Source organism: Haliotis rubra, unplaced genomic scaffold (assembly GCF_003918875.1).
Source record: "Haliotis rubra isolate DU_JTF1 unplaced genomic scaffold, ASM391887v1 Scf715, whole genome shotgun sequence".
In the NCBI taxonomy this organism is placed as follows: domain Eukaryota; kingdom Metazoa; phylum Mollusca; class Gastropoda; order Lepetellida; family Haliotidae; genus Haliotis; species Haliotis rubra.
The window spans coordinates 33,373-58,929 of NW_025767430.1; the positions used below are offsets into that span (position 1 = coordinate 33,373).

General features: G+C 38.9%; 1 protein-coding gene across 4 annotated transcripts in view; it reads left to right on the forward strand.

Annotated features, from left to right (window-relative positions):
* Positions 1–1,362: 1,362 nt before the first annotated feature.
* The window catches only part of LOC124259255 (serine/arginine repetitive matrix protein 2-like), a 151,084-nt gene continuing 126,889 nt past the window's right edge, over positions 1,363–25,557 (forward strand). For all 4 annotated transcript variants that reach the window (XR_006893791.1, XM_046693363.1, XM_046693364.1 and 1 more), the window contains exons 1-2: positions 1,363–1,484; positions 3,904–4,163. Coding sequence is in view for 3 of the 4 variants with exons in the window: in XM_046693363.1 (XP_046549319.1) it covers positions 3,925–4,163 (239 nt within the window). In the remaining variant the exon portion in view is untranslated. The remainder of the gene's footprint in view (positions 1,485–3,903; positions 4,164–25,557) is intronic.

The window sequence follows — 25,557 nt, forward strand, 5'->3', positions numbered from 1 at the left end:
GAATGTTTCACATTATTTACTGTAGCATGGATTAGCTAATAGCGTACTGCTGGGAGAGCCACATTCGCACGAATGAGTGAGTGAGTTTAGTTTTACGCCGCACTCAGCAATATTCCAGCTATATATGGCGGCAGTCTGTAATAATCGAGTCTGGACCAGACAATCCAGTGATCAACAGCATGAACATCGATCTGCGCAATTGGGAACCAATGACATGTGTCAACCAAGCCAGCGAGCCTGACCACCCGATCCCGTTAGTCGCCTCGTACGACAAGCATTGGTTACTGAAGGTTCATTCTAGGTTCACGGGTCACACATTCACACGACCACTTAACCATTCAACACTGTTTTTCTCAAATGTGGCTTTCCCGGGCTATAACCATCATTAGGTCTCAGGCCGGATCGAGGCCCTTCCTACCAGACAGACCATTTTAGTGATACATAAAGTCAAGTCAAGTCAAGTCAAGATCATTTCTTTATTATCCCAAGGGAAATTGGGTTTGCATAATGTACAGTTCTCCGGTTTATTTTACATTCATAAAGCAGCTGTACATAACATTGCAAATAATAATCATAAAACTATTGTATATCAAGATATAAATACCCAGTGTACAAATGAGTGGCAAACCCTGTTTGTATACAAGTCAGCATTCGCAGCCTGCGTCCATAAGGTAGTGATGAATATTCCGCAAAAAAAGAATGTTGCAGTACATATCCGATTTTGATCGTTCATAATAATACCTGTGGATGTATATATGTTACAGTGAATATGTAAAACCAGTGATTATGTATAATCCCTGATTGATTATACATAATCACTGAAAAATATACTAGAATGTTAGACATATTCCCTGAAATCACTTCTTGTGTAATTTGAGTTGTGTTTCATCCAAAAAACATGTGGAATTAGACTTTTGTATTAAGCAGTATAGAGAAGTTTCCTTGCTACAATGGTATCTTTATTCAACATAATGAAATTTATTCATGTTTGATGTATATATGGTTCGGTTCACAATTATTGACAATCCTCATCCCACTGAGTGAATCAGACATTATACATAATCCCTGGTTTTACATATTCACTGTAACACATACAAGTAATGACACAAAGTATATTAATCAATTACCATCTCAGATTCACAAATATTCAGTGTTATTTTATTGCGCTTACAATTCTTTCGGAAGATTCCATGTCGAAATGCACTGATTTTTTAGATGTTAAAAACTTAAAGAATTGTGAAATATATGTTCCCCTTGTTGCGTCCCTCAGGTTTGAACCACAATAACAGGACGCAGCGACTGGTGACGGAGCCTGCTTATGACGAGAAGAAATTAGAGTGCTCTCTCTTCGGAAGTAGATGGCGCTGACAAATTTATTCATGCGCAGTTCACATGTATCACCATTTTGCCGAAATGAGACTTTAGAAAGTGCAATACCTCTACTAAATATGAATTCTAGCTCTTAATACTGAAGCAAGACAGAGGTAAATGTTTATGTTTATTGGAATTGAATTTGCACTGAGGGCCAGGCACTTGCTTTCTTCTTGTAATCTGATTTTGAGTGGCAATACATAAACACGAGAATCGAACAAAGATACGTTTGCTGCAGAGACGAGATTGAAGGGTGTCAGTGACTGCATATAACGCTAACATACCGAACACATTGTTTTACAGCGTTATTGATGCGCACATATACAAAATATATGGCCACTTCACCAAATCTTCATAATCCAACTCTCATGTTTTCTGAAACTATGAAAATGAATTGCATATTTAGCTTGATGTTGACTGTAATTTCTGCAGTTTAAGCCAATATATATACACGAGGAAACGTACAATCACTGGGATTGAGCTTGGTTTACTACACATGTCATATAATAAAGATCAGACAATGTTAATGTCAGCATAAGGAATCCAGGACAAAATCCACCTGGACAAAATCCACCCGGACAAAATTCACCCCAAAATTGCAACCTAGGACAAAATCCACCCGGACAAAATCCCCCCCCTAATAAATTCCACCCTAAGAAAAAAACCATAATGACATGTTTAGTCACAGAAATGAATTTTATTCATATCAGTCATTCATAATCGATAACAAAAAAAAACAAAATACATATGTAAGCTCATTTTTGCACATATAAATATGACAATTGCACATTTTCACATTTCAAATTTATTAATCATTCATGCATAAATACATATATAAATATGACAACAGCATATATATATTTTCACACATTCAGACATATCTATGACTCAACATCTTGCCAAATTTCAACAACGCAAACAACGGCTGACGCCGTGGAGAAAGTCCTCGAGTGTCTTTTCCTTCGCTGCGTAGGTCTTGCACACGGTCTTGGAGACGTTTGGTGGTTGTTCTGGTTCTTTTCTTAGGGGAAGAACCCGGTTTGGTGTCTCTCGGGATGTACTGGCCTTCTGCTTCATCTCTGACCCCAACTTGAGGGCCACAGTAGCGCTGGGGTCTGGGGCGTGGCAGTGGTCGAAAATGCTATCAAAACAATGCTTGCAATGCTTGAGCAAAACAACTTGATCAAAGATCAGGACACACTAAAACTTTTAACAATAGCAATTTGAGAAGGGTGGATTTTGTCCATTTTTTTGTTAAGAAGAGGTGGATTTTGTCCGGGGTGGCAATTTTGGGGTGGATTTTGTCCGGTCACCCAGCATAAGATATTGCTATAGTGATCTACAATCAACAACAATACAAGTCCAATACACCCTATGCTGCCAATACACCATCCTTCTGGTGGAGAGTAAACACATCACAACACCTTGATTTCATACCCAACATTGATTATTGATGTTACACTTGGCGGTATATCGTCATGATATCATCCATTTGCATAGTTCAAATGTTACTCAAGAATTATATTTTTCAGGACTGAATACATCACATGTATTAGTACATCATGGCTCAGCCATGTGAAGAAATGATATTGATGAGATGTAAATTTCCATCAGTTAAAGTGACATTGCTACTTTCCAACATAAACTGAGACAAAACAAAGAGGAAGCCTTAAACTGGTTGTAAACAATCTTTATTCACATGTCCTATGCACTTAGATAAACAATTTCCAAACTGAACATAGAGATTTTTTCTGGGTTACATCTTTTTATTCTCGAGTACAACGTTTCAGGGCTTGTTCTGGCCCCATCATCAGGTAAACTGAACAGTAACTGTTAACTCTGGCCGTGACGTCACAATGCTATGACGACGCAATACATGTGGTGGTCAATAGATACAGATACAGATTCAATCAACAATTTTGTATGAGCCATGTCATCTGTATCTATTGACCACCACATGTATTGTGTCGTCATAGCATTGTGACGTCACGGCCAGAGTTAACAGTTACTGTTCATTTGTAAAAAGAATTACAAGGTGCAAGCAATTCTATTTTGGACCCCTTGTACCTAGCTGTGTACACTTTTCGTTGGAATCGACCATATGTAGTGTGATGTAATATAGCTTCGTCCTGGACTGTCCTATTTGAAGCTCGAGTTCTTGATATACTGCATTTTTCACAATATCAAGTACAGTATTGTCCAGTACATGCCAGATATACAGACTGTTGATAATGCCTGAATTTTGTTTATCTTGTTAGGTTATCATTGATCAACTACCCGTGAAGATCCGGGTAAGAATTGATTTTCAGTAACCCATCCTTGTTGTAAGAGGCGACTATTGGGATCTGGTGGTCAGGCTCGCTGACTTGGTTGACACATGTCATCATATTCCAATTGCCTAGATCAATGCTCATGCTGTTGATCACTTGATTGTCTGGTCCAGACTTGATTATTTACAGACCCCCATCATATAGCTGGAATATTGCCGAGTGCAGCGTTAAACTAAACTCATTGATCAACTATCCTTTCCAGGATACTGCAGGAGGTCAAGAGATGTATAATGGTATTGGCCTGACTACCCCTCGGGGTAGCGGCACTAATGGCTTCGTCCAGCGCAACTTGTCATTTGTCCGCAAACACAAGGACCGGGTAGACTACAAGTCTGAGGAAGAGATCCGGAAGCTGGACCAGTCGCTGCTGAAGCAGCCAAACCAGGACATCCTGGAACATGAGCGCAAGAGAAAAGTGGAACTGAAGTGTATGGAGATGCATGAGCTCATGGAGGAACAGGGGTATGTTTTCACACCAGGAGCTAAAGTACTGTCGGAAAAAAAAAAAACCTGTTTTTTTTTCACATTTATATCTACCGTATATTACCGTCTATAAGCTGAATTTTGAGGACCAAAAAAAGCAGTCTGTAGAAGGGGGTCGTCTTATCCGTGGGTTACGCTTTCGTCAAACTTTTGTCCAGGGGTAAGAAAACAACATCGTATCACTTCGCGTGAACAAACAACAGAAGACGACTTTGTCAGTAGAGACGTCAAATTTGCAATTAAACATCACTAGACAAGATTATTTAAGTTCTAAGTTGTTTTTGCTGGGCATTGTATTATTTGCAGGCATTAAGATTACCCTGTGTATCTGAGCCGGAAATAGCAATCAGCTGTGCACGTTTCCCGGTGATCAAGCTCAAACATGCACAATAATATAACGAGACGAATTCTGACGCAGTCATCAGTAAAATATAATACAGAATACTATTATTTAACCCAAAGAAATATATCCTAGCATTGTGTAATTTTAATTACAGCTTTTGCTCTATAAATTAATTAAGATTAAGATTACTGTGTGTATTTGAGCCGGAAATAGCAATCAGCAGCAAACAAGTTCAAACATGCACAATAATAAAACGGGACGAATTCTGACGCAGTCGTCGGTAAAATATAATACAGAGTACTATTATTTAACTCAAAGAAATCTAACCTAGCATTGTGTAATTTTAATTACAGTTTTAAGTAAAATATATATAATCAACACTAAGGTTATACGGACCCTCATGAACGTGGTAAACAGAAGTTGTACGCACATGGAATGGGGTAAAATAGGGAAGCCATTTAAATTCACACATTTTTACCGATGTTACTGTAAACTAGCAGTCAATAGAAAACGAGGCGGTAATCAGTTCGTGATTGTTGAATGGGGTAAAATAAGCAAGCCAGTTTGTTGCTACAATAAATGTGATATTTAGAGAAACAAATATATTATGCATTTTCTGTCAACTACACTTCGTTTCGATCCGTGAGTAGATAATATATATAATTGTGAATTCTTTGAATAATGTGGACCAAAGTTATAATTATTGGTAACTGCCAGTTGTCTGTGGTCTTTGTTTGCCGCGATTAGGACCCCATCGCGGGGGATCGACTTATGCACGAAACATAACATTTTGACACTGATTTTAAGGGTCAAGTTTGGGGGTTCGTCTTATAGACGGTAATATACGGTACAATTTAGTTAGTTAATATGTGAAAGTGGGAAATATCTGTAAAACTAAGTTCGGCCTAACTACAGTTTCAGTGGTAGGGAGATAGGAAACGTTAAAAAAGGATTTTACTGAGGGGAAATTAGTGCAGAAATGAGCATTGCGGGTTTTTTTCAAAGTCCGAAGAGACTTATTTGGAGCAGACCATGGCTTTATGCAAATTAGTGTGCGATGATATTGTATAACAAATGACACTTTTTGAATTTCCATTTTGAAATTTGGCTTAACTTCATCATTAACGATAGCAGACGTAAACAATAACAACTTTAATACTGAAACTATTAAGGATATAGATACCATGGAGTCTCAATATCACTATAAAAAGAAACAGATAGGAGGGGTCGTCTTAAAAGCAAAACCAAGACGGGTATTGCTGACGGTAGTTGGGGTCGGGCTTGGGGATAGAGATATTAGCTAAGGTTAGATAATCAGTAGAGACTATTCAATACACATGAAAATGCATAAAAGATATTTGAGATGATCCCTTGTGTCTGCGGGCAGCGCGTGCATTTCATGGCAAGTGAGTTGACCCTCCATCGTCATACCTGGCTGAGTGACCTAATTGCTATCTATAGTCTGATCTATTGTTTTCAGCAGCTGTTCGTATTTTTTCCAAGTTTTGCCCGATTTTACGAGTAAACATGCTTTTCTGGATATCCTATTACGCATCCCACTGACCGCCCAGTTAGGCCGATGTGGGGTATTTCGACATATGCTATTTGCAATTGTGTAAGTTTTAGGGATACAGAGTAACAGCCTAAAAACCTTTTTTTCTATTTCCGACAGTACTTTAGTAACATAAGCGTAGTATTTATCATTCCGTTGAGCAAGGTGATATTGGTTCTCCTACTTCAAGCATTTCTCTTTCAGTCAAGCCAGATGTCAGCTCTTCCCCTGTCTCATAGTCTCTATTTCAGTTGACCCAGGTTATAGCGGTCCTCCAGTCTCCTCGTGTTTTTAGAAATTTACTTATGGATTTAGGCTTCTTTTGTTTCAAACACTTGAGGAGAAATCCTCATGGTTAAAGAACCTTGGATGCCCCAAAAGTGTGAACACCTAAAGCTAGAGAAAGATATCCTGAGTGAAACAGACAGTCTGCAAAAACAGTTTGTTGACATGTGATCATCCACGTAAATGTCACCTTTATCAAAATAAATTATGCATACATATCCATTTTCTCCCAACTAGTTTTCGTTTTGAGGAGTGAGTGGATGGAGTTGGATTGTGGTTGTTGTGATTAAAGTAAATTGAAGTTGTAAGTATCAGAGGGACCCACGATTTCCCAGCATCTGAATGACATTTTTAGTAAAATTCATAAACTAATATAGAACACACTTTATGGATAAACTTTATTAATAAACTAGCTTACAAAGATAAGTCCTGCTGTGAGTGGATGGAGTAGGATTGTGGTTAAATGATGAGCTCCAAGTGGTGCATTCTCCCAGTAGTGTTTTATTGTATGATGTCAACAAGCAGGAAGACTAAACTTGTAAATCACAGAACACAATTTGATGTTTTCCAGTGCATACGTACAATGTTTACCATGAAGAACACACAAAATATGTTGATGTCTGACAACCAGTTAATCATGTAAAAAACATAAGTCGTGAAAGATATGGTCTCCCTTCTACTGTATCCGTAACCTCACATCAACTCTCCTAGGAAGAAACATAAGTCGTGAGAGATATAAAATCTCCCTTCTACTGTATCCATAACCTCACATCAACTCTCCTTGGAAGAAACATGAGTCGTGAGAGATATAAAATCTCCCTTCTACTGTATCCGTAACCTCACATCAACTCTCCTTGGAAGAAACATAAGTCGTGAGAGATATAAAATCTCCCTTCTACTGTTTCCATAACCTCGCATCAACTCTCCTAGGAAGAAACATAAGTCGTGAGAGATATAAAATCTCCCTTCTACTGTTTCCATAACCTCACATCAACTCTCCTAGGAAGAAACATAGGTTGTGAGAGATATAAAATCTCCCTTCTACTGTATCCGTAACCTCACATCAACTCTCCTTGGAAGAAACATGAGTCATGAGAGATATAAAATCTCCCTTCTACTGTATCCGTAACCTCACATCAACTCTCCTTGGAAGAAACATAAGTCGTGAGAGATATAAAATCTCCCTTCTACTGTATCCGTAACCTCACATCAACTCTCCTTGGAAGAAACATAAGTCGTGAGAGATATAAAATCTCCCTTCTACTGTATCCGTAACCTCGCATCAACTCTCCTAGGAAGAAACATAGGTTGTGAGAGATATAAAATCTCCCTTCTACTGTATCCGTAACCTCGCATCAACTCTCCTAGGAAGAAACATAAGTCGTGAGAGATATAAAATCTCCCTTCTACTGTATCCGTAACCTCACATCAACTCTCCTTGGAAGAAACATAAGTCGTGAGAGATATAAAGTCTCCCTTCTACTGTATCCATAAATAACCTGCATCAACTCTCCTAGGAAGAAACATAGGTTGTGAGAGATATAAAATCTCCCTTCTACTGTATCTGTAACCTCACATCAACTCTCCTTGGAAGAAACATAGGTTGTGAGAGATATAAAATCTCCCTTCTACTGTATCCGTAACCTCACATCAACTCTCCTTGGAAGAAACATAAGTCGTGAGAGATATAAAATCTCCCTTCTACTGTATCTGTAACCTCACATCAACTCTCCTTGGAAGAAACATAAGTCGTGAGAGATATAAAATCTCCCTTCTACTGTATCCGTAACCTCGCATCAACTCTCCTAGGAAGAAACATAGGTTGTGAGGGATATAAAATCTCCCTTCTACTGTATCCGTAACCTCGCATCAACTCACCTAGGAAGAAACATAAGTCGTGAGAGATATAAAATCTCCCTTCTACTGTATCCATAACCTCACATCAACTCTCCTTGGAAGAAACATAAGTCGTGAGAGATATAAAATCTCCCTTCTACTGTATCCGTAACCTCACATCAACTCTCCTTGGAAGAAACATAAGTCGTGAGAGATATAAAATCTCCCTTCTACTGTTTCCATAACCTCGCATCAACTCTCCTAGGAAGAAACATAAGTCGTGAGAGATATAAAATCTCCCTTCTACTGTTTCCATAACCTCACATCAACTCTCCTAGGAAGAAACATAGGTTGTGAGAGATATAAAATCTCCCTTCTACTGTATCCGTAACCTCACATCAACTCTCCTAGGAAGAAACATGAGTCATGAGAGATATAAAATCTCCCTTCTACTGTATCCGTAACCTCACATCAACTCTCCTTGGAAGAAACATAAGTCGTGAGAGATATAAAATCTCCCTTCTACTGTATCCGTAACCTCACATCAACTCTCCTTGGAAGAAACATAAAGTAGGTGAGAGATATAAAATCTCCCTTCTACTGTATCCAGTAACCTCACATCAACTCTCCTTGGAAGAAACATAAGTCGTGAGAGATATAAAATCTCCCTTCTACTGTATCTGTAACCTCACATCAACTCTCCTAGGAAGAAACATAAGTTAGGTGAGAGATATAAAATCTCCCTTCTACTGTTTCCATAACCTCACATCAACTCTCCTTGGAAGAAACATAAGTCGTGAGATATAAAATCTCCTTCTACTGTATCTGTCACCTCACATCAACTCTCCTAGGAAGAAACATAAGTCGTGAGAGATATAAAATCTCCCTTCTACTGTATCCGTAACCTCACATCAACTCTCCTTGGAAGAAACATAAGTCGTGAGGAGATATAAAGTCTCCCTTCTACTGTATCCGTAACCTCACATCAACTCTCCTTGGAAGAAACATAAGTAAGTGAGAGATATAAAATCTCCCTTCTACTGTATCCGTAACCTCACATCAACTCTCCTTGGAAGAAACAGGTTGTGAGAGATATAAAATCTCCCTTCTACTGTATCCGTAACCTCACATCAACTCTCCTTGGAAGAAACATAAGTCGTGAGAGATATAAAATCTCCCTTCTACTGTATCTGTAACCTCACATCAACTCTCCTTGGAAGAAACATAAGTCGTGAGAGATATAAAATCTCCCTTCTACTGTATCCAGTAACCTGCATCAACTCTCCTAGGAAGAAACATAGGTTGTGAGAGATATAAAATCTCCCTTCTACTGTATCCGTAACCTCGCATCAACTCTCCTAGGAAGAAACATAAATATAAGTGAGAGATATAAAGTCTCCCTTCTACTGTATCCATAACCTCGCATCAACTCTCCTAGGAAGAAACATAGGTTGTGAGAGATATAAAATCTCCCTTCTACTGTATCTGTAACCTCACATCAACTCTCCTTGGAAGAAACATAGGTTGTGAGAGATATAAAATCTCCCTTCTACTGTATCCGTAACCTCACATCAACTCTCCTTGGAAGAAACATAAGTCGTGAGAGATATAAAATCTCCCTTCTACTGTATCTGTAACCTCACATCAACTCTCCTTGGAAGAAACATAAGTCGTGAGAGATATAAAATCTCCCTTCTACTGTATCCGTAACCTCGCATCAACTCTCCTAGGAAGAAACATAGGTTGTGAGAGATATAAAATCTCCCTTCTACTGTATCCGTAACCTCGCATCAACTCTCCTAGGAAGAAACATAAGTCGTGAGAGATATAAAATCTCCCTTCTACTGTATCCAGTAACCTCACATCAACTCTCCTTGGAAGAAACATAAGTTAAGTGAGAGATATAAAGTCTCCCTTCTACTGTATCCATAACCTCGCATCAACTCTCCTAGGAAGAAACATAGGTTGTGAGAGATATAAAATCTCCCTTCTACTGTATCTGTAACCTCACATCAACTCTCCTTGGAAGAAACATAGGTTGTGAGAGATATAAAATCTCCCTTCTACTGTATCCGTAACCTCACATCAACTCTCCTTGGAAGAAACATAAGTCGTGAGAGATATAAAATCTCCCTTCTACTGTATCTGTAACCTCACATCAACTCTCCTTGGAAGAAACATAAGTCGTGAGAGATATAAAATCTCCCTTCTACTGTATCCGTAACCTCGCATCAACTCTCCTAGGAAGAAACATAGGTTGTGAGAGATACAAAATCTCCCTTCTACTGTATCCGTAACCTCGCATCAACTCTCCTAGGAAGAAACATAGGTTGTGAGAGATATAAAATCTCCCTTCTACTGTATCCGTAACCTGCATCAACTCTCCTAGGAAGAAACATAAGTGGTGTGAGAGATATAAAATCTCCCTTCTACTGTATCCGTAACCTCACATCAACTCTCCTTGGAAGAAACATAAGTCGTGAGAGATATAAAATCTCCCTTCTACTGTATCCGTAACCTCGCATCAACTCTCCTAGGAAGAAACATAGGTTGTGAGAGATACAAAATCTCCCTTCTACTGTATCCGTAACCTCGCATCAACTCTCCTAGGAAGAAACATAGGTTGTGAGAGATATAAAATCTCCCTTCTACTGTATCCGTAACCTCGCATCAACTCTCCTAGGAAGAAACAAGTCGTGAGAGATATAAAATCTCCCTTCTACTGTATCCGTAACCTCACATCAACTCTCCTTGGAAGAAACATAAGTCGTGAGAGATATAAAGTCTCCCTTCTACTGTATCCATAACCTCGCATCAACTCTCCTAGGAAGAAACATAGGTTGTGAGAGATATAAAATCTCCCTTCTACTGTATCTGTAACCTCACATCAACTCTCCTTGGAAGAAACATAGGTTGTGAGAGATATAAAATCTCCCTTCTACTGTATCCGTAACCTCACATCAACTCTCCTTGGAAGAAACATAAGTCGTGAGAGATATAAAATCTCCCTTCTACTGTATCCGTAACCTCACATCAACTCTCCTTGGAAGAAACATAAGTCGTGGAAGATATAGTCTCTCTTCTACTGTTTCCATAACCTCACATCAATTCTCCTAGGAAGAAACATAAGTCGTGAAAGATATAGTCTCTCTTCTACTGTTTCCATAACCTCACATCAACTCTCCTAGGAAGAAACATAAGTCGTGAGAGATATAAAATCTCCCTTCTACTGTATCCGTAACCTCACATCAATTCTCCTAGGAAGAAACATAAGTCGTGAAAGATATAGTCTCCCTTCTACTGTTTCCATAACCTCACATCAATTCTCCTAGGAAGAAACATAAGTCGTGAAAGATATAGTCTCCCTTCTACTGTTTCCATAACCTCACATCAATTCTCCTAGGAAGAAACATAAGTCGTGGAAGATATAGTCTCCCTTCTACTGTTTCCATAACCTCACATCAACTCTCCTTGGAAGAAACATAAGTCGTGAAAGATATAGTCTCCCTTCTACTGTTTCCATAACCTCACATCAATTCTCCTAGGAAGAAACATAAGTCGTGAAAGATATAGTCTCCCTTCTACTGTTTCCATAACCTCACATCAATTCTCCTAGGAAGAAACATAAGTCGTGAAAGATATAGTCTCTCTTCTACTGTTTCCATAACCTCACATCAACTCTCCTAGGAAGAAACATAAGTCGTGAGAGATATAAAATCTCCCTTCTACTGTATCCGTAACCTCACATCAATTCTCCTAGGAAGAAACATAAGTCGTGAAAGATATAGTCTCCCTTCTACTGTTTCCATAACCTCACATCAATTCTCCTAGGAAGAAACATAAGTCGTGGAAGATATAGTCTCCCTTCTACTGTTTCCATAACCTCACATCAACTCTCCTTGGAAGAAACATAATTCGTGAAAGATATAGTCTCCCTTCTACTGTTTCCATAACCTCACATCAATTCTCCTAGGAAGAAACATAAGTCGTGAAAGATATAGTCTCCCTTCTACTGTTTCCATAACCTCACATCAATTCTCCTAGGAAGAAACATAAGTCGTGGAAGATATAGTCTCCCTTCTACTGTTTCCGTAACCTCACATCAACTCTCCTTGGAAGAAACATAAGTCGTGAAAGATATGGTCTCCCTTCTACTGTTTCCATAACCTCACATCAATTCTCCTAGGAAGAAACATAAGTCGTGAGAGATATAAAATCTCCCTTCTACTGTATCCGTAACCTCGCATCAACTCTCCTTGGAAGAAACATAAGTTGTGAGAGATAGAAAATCTCCCTTCTACTGTATCCGTAACCTCACATCAATTCTCCTAGGAAGAAACATAAGTCGTGAAAGATATAGTCTCCCTTCTACTGTTTCCATAACCTCACATCAACTCTCCTAGGAAGAAACATAAGTCGTGGAAGATATAGTCTCCCTTCTACTGTTTCCATAACCTCACATCAACTCTCCTAGGAAGAAACATAAGTCGTGGAAGATATAGTCTCCCTTCTACTGTTTCCATAACCTCACATCAACTCTCCTAGGAAGAAACATAAGTAGGTGGAAGATATGGTCTCCCTTCTACTGTTTCCATAACCTCACATCAACTCTCCTAGGAAGAAACATAAGTAGGTGGAAGATATAGTCTCCCTTCTACTGTTTCCATAACCTCACATCAACTCTCCTAGGAAGAAACATAAGTAGGTGGAAGATATAGTCTTCCTTCTACTGTTTCCATAACCTCACATCAACTCTCCTTGGAAGAAACATAAGTCGTGGAAGATATAGTCTCCCTTCTACTGTTTCCATAACCTCACATCAACTCTCCTAGGAAGAAACATAAGTCGTGGAAGATATAGTCTCCCTTCTACTGTTTCCATAACCTCACATCAACTCTCCTAGGAAGAAACATAAGTCGTGGAAGATATAGTCTCCCTTCTACTGTTTCCATAACCTCACATCAACTCTCCTAGGAAGAAACATAAGTCGTGAAAGATATAGTCTCCCTTCTACTGTATCCGTAACCTCACATCAACTCTCCTAGGAAGAAACATAAGTCGTGGAAGATATAGTCTTCCTTCTACTGTTTCCATAACCTCACATCAACTCTCATTTGTTTCCCCCTTTGTTATAATTAGGCTTCAGGCCATGAAAAGTACAAATGTATGTCAATAAGTAAAAACCTGTGAATAGGGTATTGCAGTGTCCTGCTATTATGAGGCAAATACACATGTAATCTTCATCTCTTTATATGAAACATTGTCTTGCATACAAGTGAATTTGTAAATCATTGTGTCTAGTGATATTTCATCACATATTTTATATTGTCATTGACCAAATTAGTGAAGAGCACAAGAAGTTGAAAATACTCCCACTGACACCGTTACCACAACATGTGATAATCAGTAAAGTAGTGCTTGTGCAGACTGAACAAAATGCACTCTATAATGATATTGTTATTCCTAGCATTGCAGCATTTCACTGTCAGGGCACTGCGTTTGGGATGCAGCATATTCTTTTTTTATCCCCTGCAACACGTTTTGCGGGTGGTATTAAAATGGACTCCGTCCGGGCGTGCGTCCGTGCACATTTGTCTTTTCCGGAGCAGAACTCTAAAACCGTTCACTATTTCTTCACCAAACTTGGCACATAGATAGATCTGGTGGTGTACTGGTGCCTTTTGGTAGTTTTGGAATTCTGAATAAAATGGTTTTGGCATTTCCATGGCAACAAGTTCGACTTAGACTGAAATTAGTGGTAGTGCACTTTTCCGGAGCAGAACTCTAAAACCGTTCAATGTTTCTTCACCAAACTTGGCACATAGATAGATCTAGTGGTGTAGCACATAGATAGATCTAGTGGTGTACTGGTGCCTTTTGGTAGTTTTGGATTTCTGAATGAATAATTTGGCATTTCCATGGCAACAAGTTTGACATTGACTGAAATTGGTGATAGTGCTCCTTTCTGGAGCAGAACTTAAAAAACCTTTCAATACTCTCCTTCCACTTTTCTATATACACACCTAAATATTTGACATAATCATAACCCGTAGACATAATCATGAAGAGTATTTTGCCATTGCGGGGGATATTGATGACTTTGTCTTCTTGTTTCTTTTTGCTTTGAAATGAAAATGAAAAAAGAATTATGTGGCAGATTTTATGTGCAGTATATTGTAAACATGTTTTATCTATGAAATCTGTTAGCGATTTGGGCACACTTTGGTGTGGAGTTTAGCACAATATAAGAATCCATGTCATTGTTATGCAGCCTTCTGCATTACTCAGAGTGTCAGAAGGGCTGTACTCCCGGCGCCAAGAGACCAGGGCCCACTTGCACAGAGCAATCTTAGTTACAATCAATCTTAGGGCCTTACAATCAACTTTACAATCACCATACAATTGCCCTAATCCACTTGCACAAAGCCGATCTTAGCGCGATTGTAAGACCGCATAGATTTAAGATCGCGATCTTAGCTAAGATCGCGCTCTTCAACGGTGGAGGTGCGAATTTCTTAAACTAGACTCTTGTCTACAGTTGTCTGCAAGTGCGCATAGCATACTGCGCAAATAGAGAGTGATACTGGTCCCTGCACACAATACATACCTCCCTAAATCGCACTTTGCAGAATTTTCATGAAAAACATTTCAAGAAATCATCGAAGGAAAGCGACACGTGGGCGATAACATATATTCTTCTACATTTTAACTGTCTTGATTTATGAACTGAGAATGTGATATTTCAACCACGGAAATACCTACACATGTTTTATGAAAATATTGAACTGCGAAAAAATACATTCATAAATTTGGGTCTAGATTTAGTGACTTAATAATTATGAAAATTATAATAATATATCAAATATCGACAATATTTACTTATGATATAACACCTAAATGCATGATTTGCCACTGGTTGTCAATGAGACATTGTTTAATGCACAGCTGTTTTTTTCCCTTTTTTTGTGTGTGTGTAAAATCCTAAATATACCCTAGAAGTATTGGTTTTCTCACAATATAACAAGAAAATGTAATATGGTTACAGAAGTGTTGTAAAGAATTCATGACAGGGAAATACGAATATCAAATAATATATCGAGAGAGCAGTTGTTAAATACTCATTCACAGTATATTAATGATATGACCCTATTGGCGTTGATAGATATTTTTCTAAAAGTGAAATTAAAATTGAATCTTGATTTTGCACGTTAACTTGTATCTAATTTTGATTACTTTAATGATTAACTAAGACAAAATCACTCCATCACCGAAAAGAAAATATCTTGAGCTCTGCGATTGGGCATGACAGACTCTACGGCAACGGCATAGGCCAGGGGAAACCACTCCCATCTTGCCCATAAACTAAAATTATCTGCTCTTGAGTTAATGAAAAAGTCACGGCCATGGTTTATTAAGACGCGGACACCATTTGCTAGTATCCTTCCTTGATCATCAAAAGGTATGTTGTTTCACACTTATTCCAACATTGAATCGGTGGGAATAGTACTTTGTGATATCGACTCGGTAGTTCTGTGGTTCACTACAGCAAATAACAATGTATCCGACGTTAAATCGGTTGTGCATTCTCCGTGTTGAAGTGTCGAGGCGAATCATACAGTACAGTTTTATGTAATATAAAAGCAATCTCCAAACGTAAAGCTGATTATTTGCGTGAAACTTGAACACCATTTTGTCACAGACTACAATGATCTTAGCTCCTTACAATTGGTCCGGATTGTTTCGATTGTAACTTACAACGATCTTAGCCTACAATCGCTTTGTGCAAGTCGATGGCGATTGTAGCCGAAGCCTAAGATCACGATCTTATGGATTTACAATAATTGTAGCGCTAAGATCGTTCTGTGCAAGTGGGCCCAGGAGGTACCAAAACAAGGGCCCAGAGAACAAGGGGGAGCCTGACGACAGTGAACTTGGGGTGCAAGCGAGACATTCAAAGGCGAGGTCCGCATATTTAGAATGCTTTTCCTGAATCTTGCCAATCATGTTCTGTCAAAAGGGACAGAAAATTCAAATATATATATAAATTCATTGGCTTTATCAAAAAGGACATTGTCAGGTTTGTCGGCAGGAATTTTTCTGAGGCTGTATATGGGCCTATTCCAAAGAAGTTTGAAAGCATCATTTTCCATGACGCCCTGGACATGTTCAGGGTCGTACCATGGATAGACCGGAGAGTCAAAGCCACAGGCATGGCAAAGACGATAGTAGAAGCAACGAGCCATGCTGTCATTTCTCTAAAGATATGCTGTTTGTGCCAAGGAAGGGCATCCACTGACAAGGTGTTGGACAGTCTCTGTAAATTCATTACACAGTCAGCATTTCACGTTAATGTTTTCTTTAAGAATCACATTTAGGCGATTGCGAGTGGGAAGTGACTGGTACTGTGCCCCAAAAAGGTAGCCCTCACTTTCACATTTAAGACCATCCGACTTCATCCAGGCGAAGGAGTCGGTGAGATTGGTATTCTGTTCAACACACTGCATGTACACATCATGCTTCTCAGAAAGCTTCTCCAAAAATTACTAACTCTGGGCAGACGTAGTGAATGACTTCACCTGGTTTACTCACATCTCTGTACCGTTCAGCACTACATTACCATCAACAAAATCAACCTCAAATGTCAGATTGTGTCCAAGAACCTTAGCGTGCTTAAAATAGCTGTGGAATTCCTTGCTTGAGTCTTGACATGCATCACCAGAGGATCATCCGAAAAATAAATATGTGCAAAAGTACACAATAAAAATCTATCATGAAGAGCCTCCACATTAATCAAACCCCAACCTCCTGAACTGATTGGCATATGTTAACGATCAGTTATCAGTAATGCTGGGAATTGCTTGAAATCTCACAATTGATAATTGCTTCATTACCAATGAGCAATCATCGAAAAAAATTGCTTTGCAACAGTTTTCAGATTTTCCAATTCAGGTTGTTATTGCAGATAAGTATAACATGATGCAAATTGTTCCTTTAAAGTGAATTACATAAACTTCCTGGAGTCTTCAAGAAATATTTAGTCTTGACTTTTGTGAGTTTTCCGGTCCTGACAACTTTTAAGATATGTTCCATTGTCAAGTGTTTCAAACACTAAAACAGTAGTTTCAAAGTACTAGAATCTTTGCTTTACTAAGAAAGTGTTATCCCAAATATAACATATGTTAAGTTTTATAGTAAGCGCAAAGTTTTTCTTGAATCTGGGCATTCTGGAGCTTGTCTCGAACTTGCATTCCAAGATAGGCGTAGGCCTGATCTTCCACAAGATGCTGAATAACTCCTCCCCCTTGTAAATTGACCGATCCATCATTAGTTACTTTGCCATGCTTCAAATGTATTATGATGCCCTCGAGAACCAAGACTATACTTGTTTTAGCCTTATTTATACAATGGTTAAAGACAGGTACATGACCTCATGACATCAAACACAGAGGCAGATAGTGGACACGTAATGGACCACTTAAATATGAAACTGCTCAGCTCTCAGTTTTGTAGACATCACGTGAATATATTCAAAAATCTATTGTGAAGCTGCAGTGGCTTTCTCTTTAGTACACACTTGGTGTGTTGTGGGAAACACAGTGGTCAAAGGGACACCACTCTGTCAACCTACAGAAAGAGCTGGCTGTCAGTGGGAACAGTGTTATGTGAATGGTCACATTTATACCGCTGTGTACATTTCTAAGTACGATGTTCTTCTATTTGCAACTTAAAGCTTAGATGCAACCAACAAAATATACATAATTAAAACACAATTATCATATATTCATGACATATGATATACATTTCTGATAATGAAAAAACAAATAAACAAAATTATAAGCATAGAATCGCAAATCAAAAGTGCAATATTTTGTACTTGGGTTTACTACCCTCGAAACGAAGCACCTGGGATACTGAACCCAGTCAGAGCAGGTGGGCATGCACTTAAGTGTAACAAAGTAATTCATTGGCTGGTTCATTTGCTGATACGCTCAGGGCTCTTTGTGTGTGTGTGTATTTTTTGTGTATAACATTTTGCAATCAACAGACATCATAACATGTCATGTGTACAAGTATCACACCTACCTGTCTGTGTAATTGCATAATGGGACAGAGACAGAACCTAGGTGCACGAGCCATAAATCAATGTGTTTTGTTTGTGGTGTATAGCCTGATGGGTGTTAAGTTCAAATTGCATGTGGTCAATGATTAAAGTTATGTATTGCATATTGTCATTAGCAGACAGGCAGGCAGACACATAGGTGTCAATAAAACCGACATTGAGTTTTGTCTGTGACAGAAGCATATATCTATATCACAGTTAGAATTTCTGACAATGCTATATAATGACGTTGACGTTAAGTATCGAACTGAGAAAGTGACTAAGTAAGAAGAACGTGTGGTTAAATAGTCAAATGAAATTATGTAAACAGTTAAATCAGTAATCTTCTGCCATAACATAAAAAGCTTGCACCTGTGAAATATCAACACAACATTAGAAAAATAGCTCATGTCAAAGCCTACTCCGAGTACTCACCGCCAGTGAAGGTTTTCCGTCTTGAAATGTCGAATGCCTCAGCTGAGTAGATCTAGATCCTTAACAAGGTTCTTTATATAACGAGTATATTATTATACCCCCGCTACCCGTCCCGAAACTTTGTACGGAGCATATCTCTTAAAGTTTACATGCTGGGTTCACCAAACTTCACACACATGTTAATCATTACCCATTGATTTGCCTTTTGCTATTTTAAAGTTTTTTTCAGAATTTTGTTTTTTTGCTGTTTCCATGGAAACACGACTTGGTGCCAAATGTGTTTGATGTTTTTTTCCCGAGCATATCTCTTGAAGTTTACATGCTAGGTTCACCAAACTTCACACACATGTTACAGTCCTTTTGAGTCAGAAACGGACCGATGAATTGCAAATTTTATCATTGTACAAAATTGCCACATAAATATAAATAGTACACATGTTTATCATTTACTAATACCCAACAGCATTCTTATATTTGAAAATTTTCCAGACTCCACCAAAAATGTTGTTTAGGAAACTATCATCATTAAATACGCAAAAGTTTTTATCTGTCGCGGTGGGGTGAAACCGCAGAAACGGAACAGCCAGTCATGGCGGGGGACATCTCAAAATCTATTCCGGGAGACCTGTGGGTTCCTCGTCTGTCGTAGTGTCATAGTCACGACGTAAAGGGATGACAAGTGGTGCCACAGTTGCCTGTTGTAAGCCATCCCGAGACCAGTAACCTTGTTCAATGACGTTAGCTACCTTGTTGACACAGTTTTGCCAAGTTTCAGGTGTGATGTTGTTAAGGGATTCCTTAACCAAAACCTCTACGTCCCGTAATCTAAAAGTTGTGTTTGATCTGGCAACATCTCCTTAGACAATTCCCCATATCATTTCAATGGGGTTAAGGTCACAGTGATAGGGTGGAAGTCGCAGAATATCGTGACCCTTACTTTTTATGTAACTGTCAACTTTGTAGAAAGGTTCACCTTTGTGGGTTTTTATCCCACCGGCATATAATGCGGTGGGATATAGTCGTCGCCTCGTCCGTCTGTCCGTCCATCCGTCCGTCCGTCCGTAATCATTTTGTTTCCGGACCATAACTCAAAGACCGTTCGATATTTTTTAACCAAAATTGGTAGATATGTCAAAAATAACCTAAGGTGGTGCCTTTTGCTATTTACAGATAATTGTCATTTTTATTTTTCTCGGTTTCCATGGAAACGTTTTGGACTTAGTCTTAAAGAAGGGTGGGCTTCGTTTCCGGAGAATAACTCAAGAACCGTTCAATATTTTTCAACAAAACTTGGTAGATATATCAAACAGATCCTAAAGTGGTGCCTTTTGCATTTCACAGATTTTTGGCATTTTTTTTTCCCGGTTTCCATGGAAACGATTCGGACTTAGTCCCAAAAGTGAGGGGTGGGCTTCGTTTCCGGAGCATAACTCAAGAACCGTTCAATATTTTTCAACAAAACTTGGTAGATGTATGAAACAGAACCTTAAGTGGTGCCTTTTGCTATTTGCAGATTTTTGGCATTTTTATTTTTCCCGGTTTCCATGGAAACATTTTGGACTTAGTCTCAAAAAGTAAGGAATGCTTTCGTTTCGAGCATAACTCAAGAACCATTCAATATTTTTCAACAAAACTTGGTAGATATATCAAACAGATCCTAAAGTTGTGCCTTTTGCTATTTGCAGATTTTTGGCATTTTTATTTTTCCTGGTTTCCATGGAAACGATTTGGACTTAGTCCCAAAAGTGAGGGGTGGGCTTCGTTTCCGGAGCATAACTCAAGAACCGTTCAATATTTTTCAACAAAACTTGGTAGATGTATGAAACAGAACCTTAAGTGGTGCCTTTTGCTATTTGCCGATTTTGGGCATTTTTATTTTTCTTGGTTTCCATGGAAACATTTTGGACTTAGTCTCAAAAAGTAAGGATTGCTTTCGTTTCCGGAGCACAACTCAAAAACCGTATAATATTTTTCAACAAAACTTGATAGATATATCAAACAGAACCTTAAGTGGTGCCTTTTGCTATTTGCCGATTTTTGGCATTTTTATTTTTCTTGGTTTCCATGGAAACATTTTGGACTTAGTCTCAAAAAGTAAGGATTGCTTTCGTTTCCGGAGCACAACTCAAAAACCGTATAATATTTTTCAACAAAACTTGATAGATATATCAAACAGAACCTTAAGTGGTGCCTTTTGCTATTTGCCGATTTTTGGCATTTTTATTTTTCTTGGTTTCCATGGAAACATTTTGGACTTAGTCTCAAAAAGTAAGGATTGCTTTCGTTTCCGGAGCACAACTCAAAAACCTCTCTATATCTTTCAGCAAAACTTGGCAGATATGTGAGGCAGATATTGAAGTGATGCCTTTTGCTATTTGCAGATATTTGTGATTTATTATTTTCTCGGTTTCCATGGAAATGATTCGAACTTAGTCTCAAAAAGGAAGGGATGGGTTTTGTTTCCGGAGCACAACGCGAAAACTTCTTAATATCTTTCAGCAAAACTTGGCAGATATGTAGGGCAGATCCCAAAGTGGTGCCTTTTGCTATTTGCAGATTTTTGTCATTTATTTTTTTCATGATTTCCATGGAAACGATTTGCACTTAGTCTAAAATCAAGCTGGACTTTAAGTAACTGTCAGATGATTTGTTCTTTCAAAGATGTGGGGGCCGGGGGGATATGTCATCTTCTGATGACTCTTGTTATGATCTCATATAGCTGAGGCTTCGTTGCCTTTGAAGGCCGTGCGATCTGAAATTTGTCGAGCCATGATATCATATCACCTTTTCGACTGTTCGATGTCGGGGCTTTACTGTCGGGGTCCTTCACGTTGTGGTATGGGGCATTGTCCATTACGATAAAAGACTTCTCTGGTAGAGCTGGTACCAACTTGTTTTTAACCCAATCGAGGAAAACCGCACCATTCATCTCGGAATGGTAGTCTCTGTTATCTGTGGACTTTGCCCTGAATACCAAGTCGGGAGAAAGCCTTTGCTGGAGCAACCAGCATGGAGAATGATTAGTCTCTCTCCTTTCCCTAGAGGCAGCTTTCTACGTGACCCCTTATCACCCCCATCGGGTACCCACTGACTGCTGGCAGTGTGCGAGGCATTGAGCCAGGTCTCGTCCAAGTACACTGGCTCGAACCCTTCCTCGCACTTCTTCTTTATAACCCTGAGAAAATTATTTCTCAAGCGAACGATATGAGGGCGTTCACAGAGTACTGACCTATTCTCCCCCGAAATTTTCTTATAACGATACCCGAAAGAGTGTAAGAGTCGCCAGAGTGTGTACTTTGATACTCTGAGGTTGTGTTCTTGCTTCAAATGCTTTTTTAAAATTGTCAGCGACATGTATTTGTTTTCAGAATAGAGCTTGTTGATAGACTGCCTTACAATGTTCTTTTGAAAGTTGAACAAATGTTTTAATTTGTGTGATTTTGACACGACCCCTACCTGCTTCGCATCACCCTCACAATGTTTGTGTTCACCCAGAACATTTGTCAGTACCCTTGCTGATACTCCTAAAGCTTTTGCTGCCTGCTTACGGAATTTATTAATGGCATAAAATGGTTTGCCCCTTTCGGCTTCAGCACGGAAACAATCGTGCACTTTAATCATCAACTGTTTCAAGTCAGCATTCAACTTCATTTTTCATCAGGCATGTGTATCCCGTGCACGACGAGATAGTGGCTGTTCCGTTTCTGCGGTTTCACCCCGCCGCGACAGATAACAACTTTTGCGTTTTCAATAATGATAGTTTCTTAAACAACTTTTTTGGTGGAGTCCGGAAAATTTTCAAATATCAGAAAGCTGTTGGGTATTAGTAAATAATAAACATGTGTACTATTTGTATTTATGTGGCAATTTTGTACAATGATAAAATTTGCAATTCATCGGTCCGTTTCTGACTCTTTTACCCAATTATGTGTGTCAGGTTTCCACGGAAAACACAAAAAAATAATGTTTCGATAAATTATTACTGGAATCAGTACATGGCAAAACTATTATCTAACATGTATATAAAGTTTAGTAGAGTCAAGGAGAACGTCTTGAGAGCTGCTGATCCTTGTCACATTATATATATCAATATCAGTCATTTCCATGTCCCAAAGTGGGAAGCGGGGCTATGTGAGCTGTGCTCACTTCTACACAACCAAGATTAGACTACTCCTGCTCACAACCTCATAATCCAGGCATCCCTGTTCAATTTGCGCAAACATGTTGTTCACTGCGCATGCGCTATTTGTGCATTGCAGCACAGCAGGGCTGTTGAAACCACTTTTCACCCCAGTCGGGTTTTCTTTTAGTGAATTGTTTGAACTCCGATTTCACAGGATTTTTTCATCGCATTATTTTTCAACATTATAAGTTGAATTTGTATTTTTATCCCCCGCAACGCGTTTTGCGTGGGGTAATAAAATGGACTCCGTCCGCCCGTCCGTCTGTCCGTCCGTCCGTCCGCCCGCCCGTCCGTCCGCCCGCCCGTCCGTCCGTGCACATTTGTCTTTTTCCGGAGCAGAACTCTAAAACCGTTAACTATTTCTTCACCAAACTTGGCACATAGATAGATCTGGTAGTGTACTGGTGCCTTTTGGTAGTTTTGGATTTCTGAATAAAATGGTTTTTGGCGTTTCCGTGGCAACAAGTTAGACTTAGAATGAAATTAGTGGTAGTGCTCTTTTCCGGAGCAGAACTCTAAAACCGTTAACTATTTCTTCACCAAACTTGGCACATAGATAGATCTGGTGGTGTACTGGTGCCTTTTAGTAGTTTTGGAATTCTGAATAAAATATTTTTGGCGTTTCCGTGGCAACAAGTTCAACTTAGCCTGAAATTGGTTATAGTACACTTTTTCGAGCAGAACTCTAAAACCATTCACTATTTCTTTACCAAACTAGGCACATAGATAGATCTGGTAGTGTACTGGTGCCTTTTGGTAGTTTTGGAATTCTGAATAAAATATATTTGGCGTTTTCGTGGCAACAAGTTCGACTTAGCCTGAAATTGGTTGTAGTACACCTTTCCGGAGCTGAACTCTAAAACCATTCACTATTTCTTTACCAAACTTGGCACATAGATAGATCTGGTAGTGTACTGGTGCCTTTTGGTAGTTTTGGAATTCTGAATAAAATATTTTTGGCATTTCCGTGGCAACAAGTTCGACTAAAACAGAAATTAGTGGTAGTGCACTTTTCCGGAGCAGAACTCTAAAAACCGTTCAATGTTTCTTCACCAAACTTGGCACATAGATAGATCTGGTAGTGTACTGGTGCCTTTTGGTAGTTTTGGATTTCTGAATAAAATGGTTTTTGGCGTTTCCGTGGCAACAAGTTAGACTTAGAATGAAATTAGTGGTAGTGCTCTTTTCCGGAGCAGAACTCTAAAACCGTTAACTATTTCTTCACCAAACTTGGCACATAGATAGATCTGGTGGTGTACTGGTGCCTTTTAGTAGTTTTGGAATTCTGAATAAAATATTTTTGGCGTTTCCGTGGCAACAAGTTCAACTTAGCCTGAAATTGGTTATAGTACACTTTTCCGGAGCAGAACTCTAAAACCATTCACTATTTCTTTACCAAACTAGGCACATAGATAGATCTGGTAGTGTACTGGTGCCTTTTGGTAGTTTTGGAATTCTGAATAAAATATATTTGGCGTTTTCGTGGCAACAAGTTCGACTTAGCCTGAAATTGGTTGTAGTACACCTTTCCGGAGCTGAACTCTAAAACCATTCACTATTTCTTTACCAAACTTGGCACATAGATAGATCTGGTAGTGTACTGGTGCCTTTTGGTAGTTTTGGAATTCTGAATAAAATAGTTTTTGGCATTTCCGTGGCAACAAGTTCGACTAAAACAGAAATTAGTGGTAGTGCACTTTTCCGGAGCAGAACTCTAAAAACCGTTCAATGTTTCTTCACCAAACTTGGCACATAGATAGATCTGGTAGTGTACTGGTGCCTTTTGGTAGTTTTGGATTTCTGAATAAAATGGTTTTTGGCGTTTCCGTGGCAACAAGTTAGACTTAGAATGAAATTAGTGGTAGTGCTCTTTTCCGGAGCAGAACTCTAAAACCGTTAACTATTTCTTCACCAAACTTGGCACATAGATAGATCTGGTGGTGTACTGGTGCCTTTTAGTAGTTTTGGAATTCTGAATAAAATATTTTTGGCGTTTCCGTGGCAACAAGTTCAACTTAGCCTGAAATTGGTTATAGTACACTTTTCCGGAGCAGAACTCTAAAACCATTCACTATTTCTTTACCAAACTAGGCACATAGATAGATCTGGTAGTGTACTGGTGCCTTTTGGTAGTTTTGGAATTCTGAATAAAATATATTTGGCGTTTTCGTGGCAACAAGTTCGACTTAGCCTGAAATTGGTTGTAGTACACCTTTCCGGAGCTGAACTCTAAAACCATTCACTATTTCTTTACCAAACTTGGCACATAGATAGATCTGGTAGTGTACTGGTGCCTTTTGGTAGTTTTGGAATTCTGAATAAAATATTTTTGGCATTTCCGTGGCAACAAGTTCGACTAAAACAGAAATTAGTGGTAGTGCACTTTTCCGGAGCAGAACTCTAAAAACCGTTCAATGTTTCTTCACCAAACTTGGCACATACATAGATCTGGTGATGTACTGGTGCCTTTTGGTAGTTTTGGAATTCTGAATAAAATATTTTTGGCATTTCCATGGCAACAAGTTTGACATAGACTGAAATTGGTGATAGTGCTCCTTTCTGGAGCAGAACTTTAAAAACCTTTCAATACTCTCCTTCCACTTTTCTATATACACACCTAAATATTTGACATAACCATGA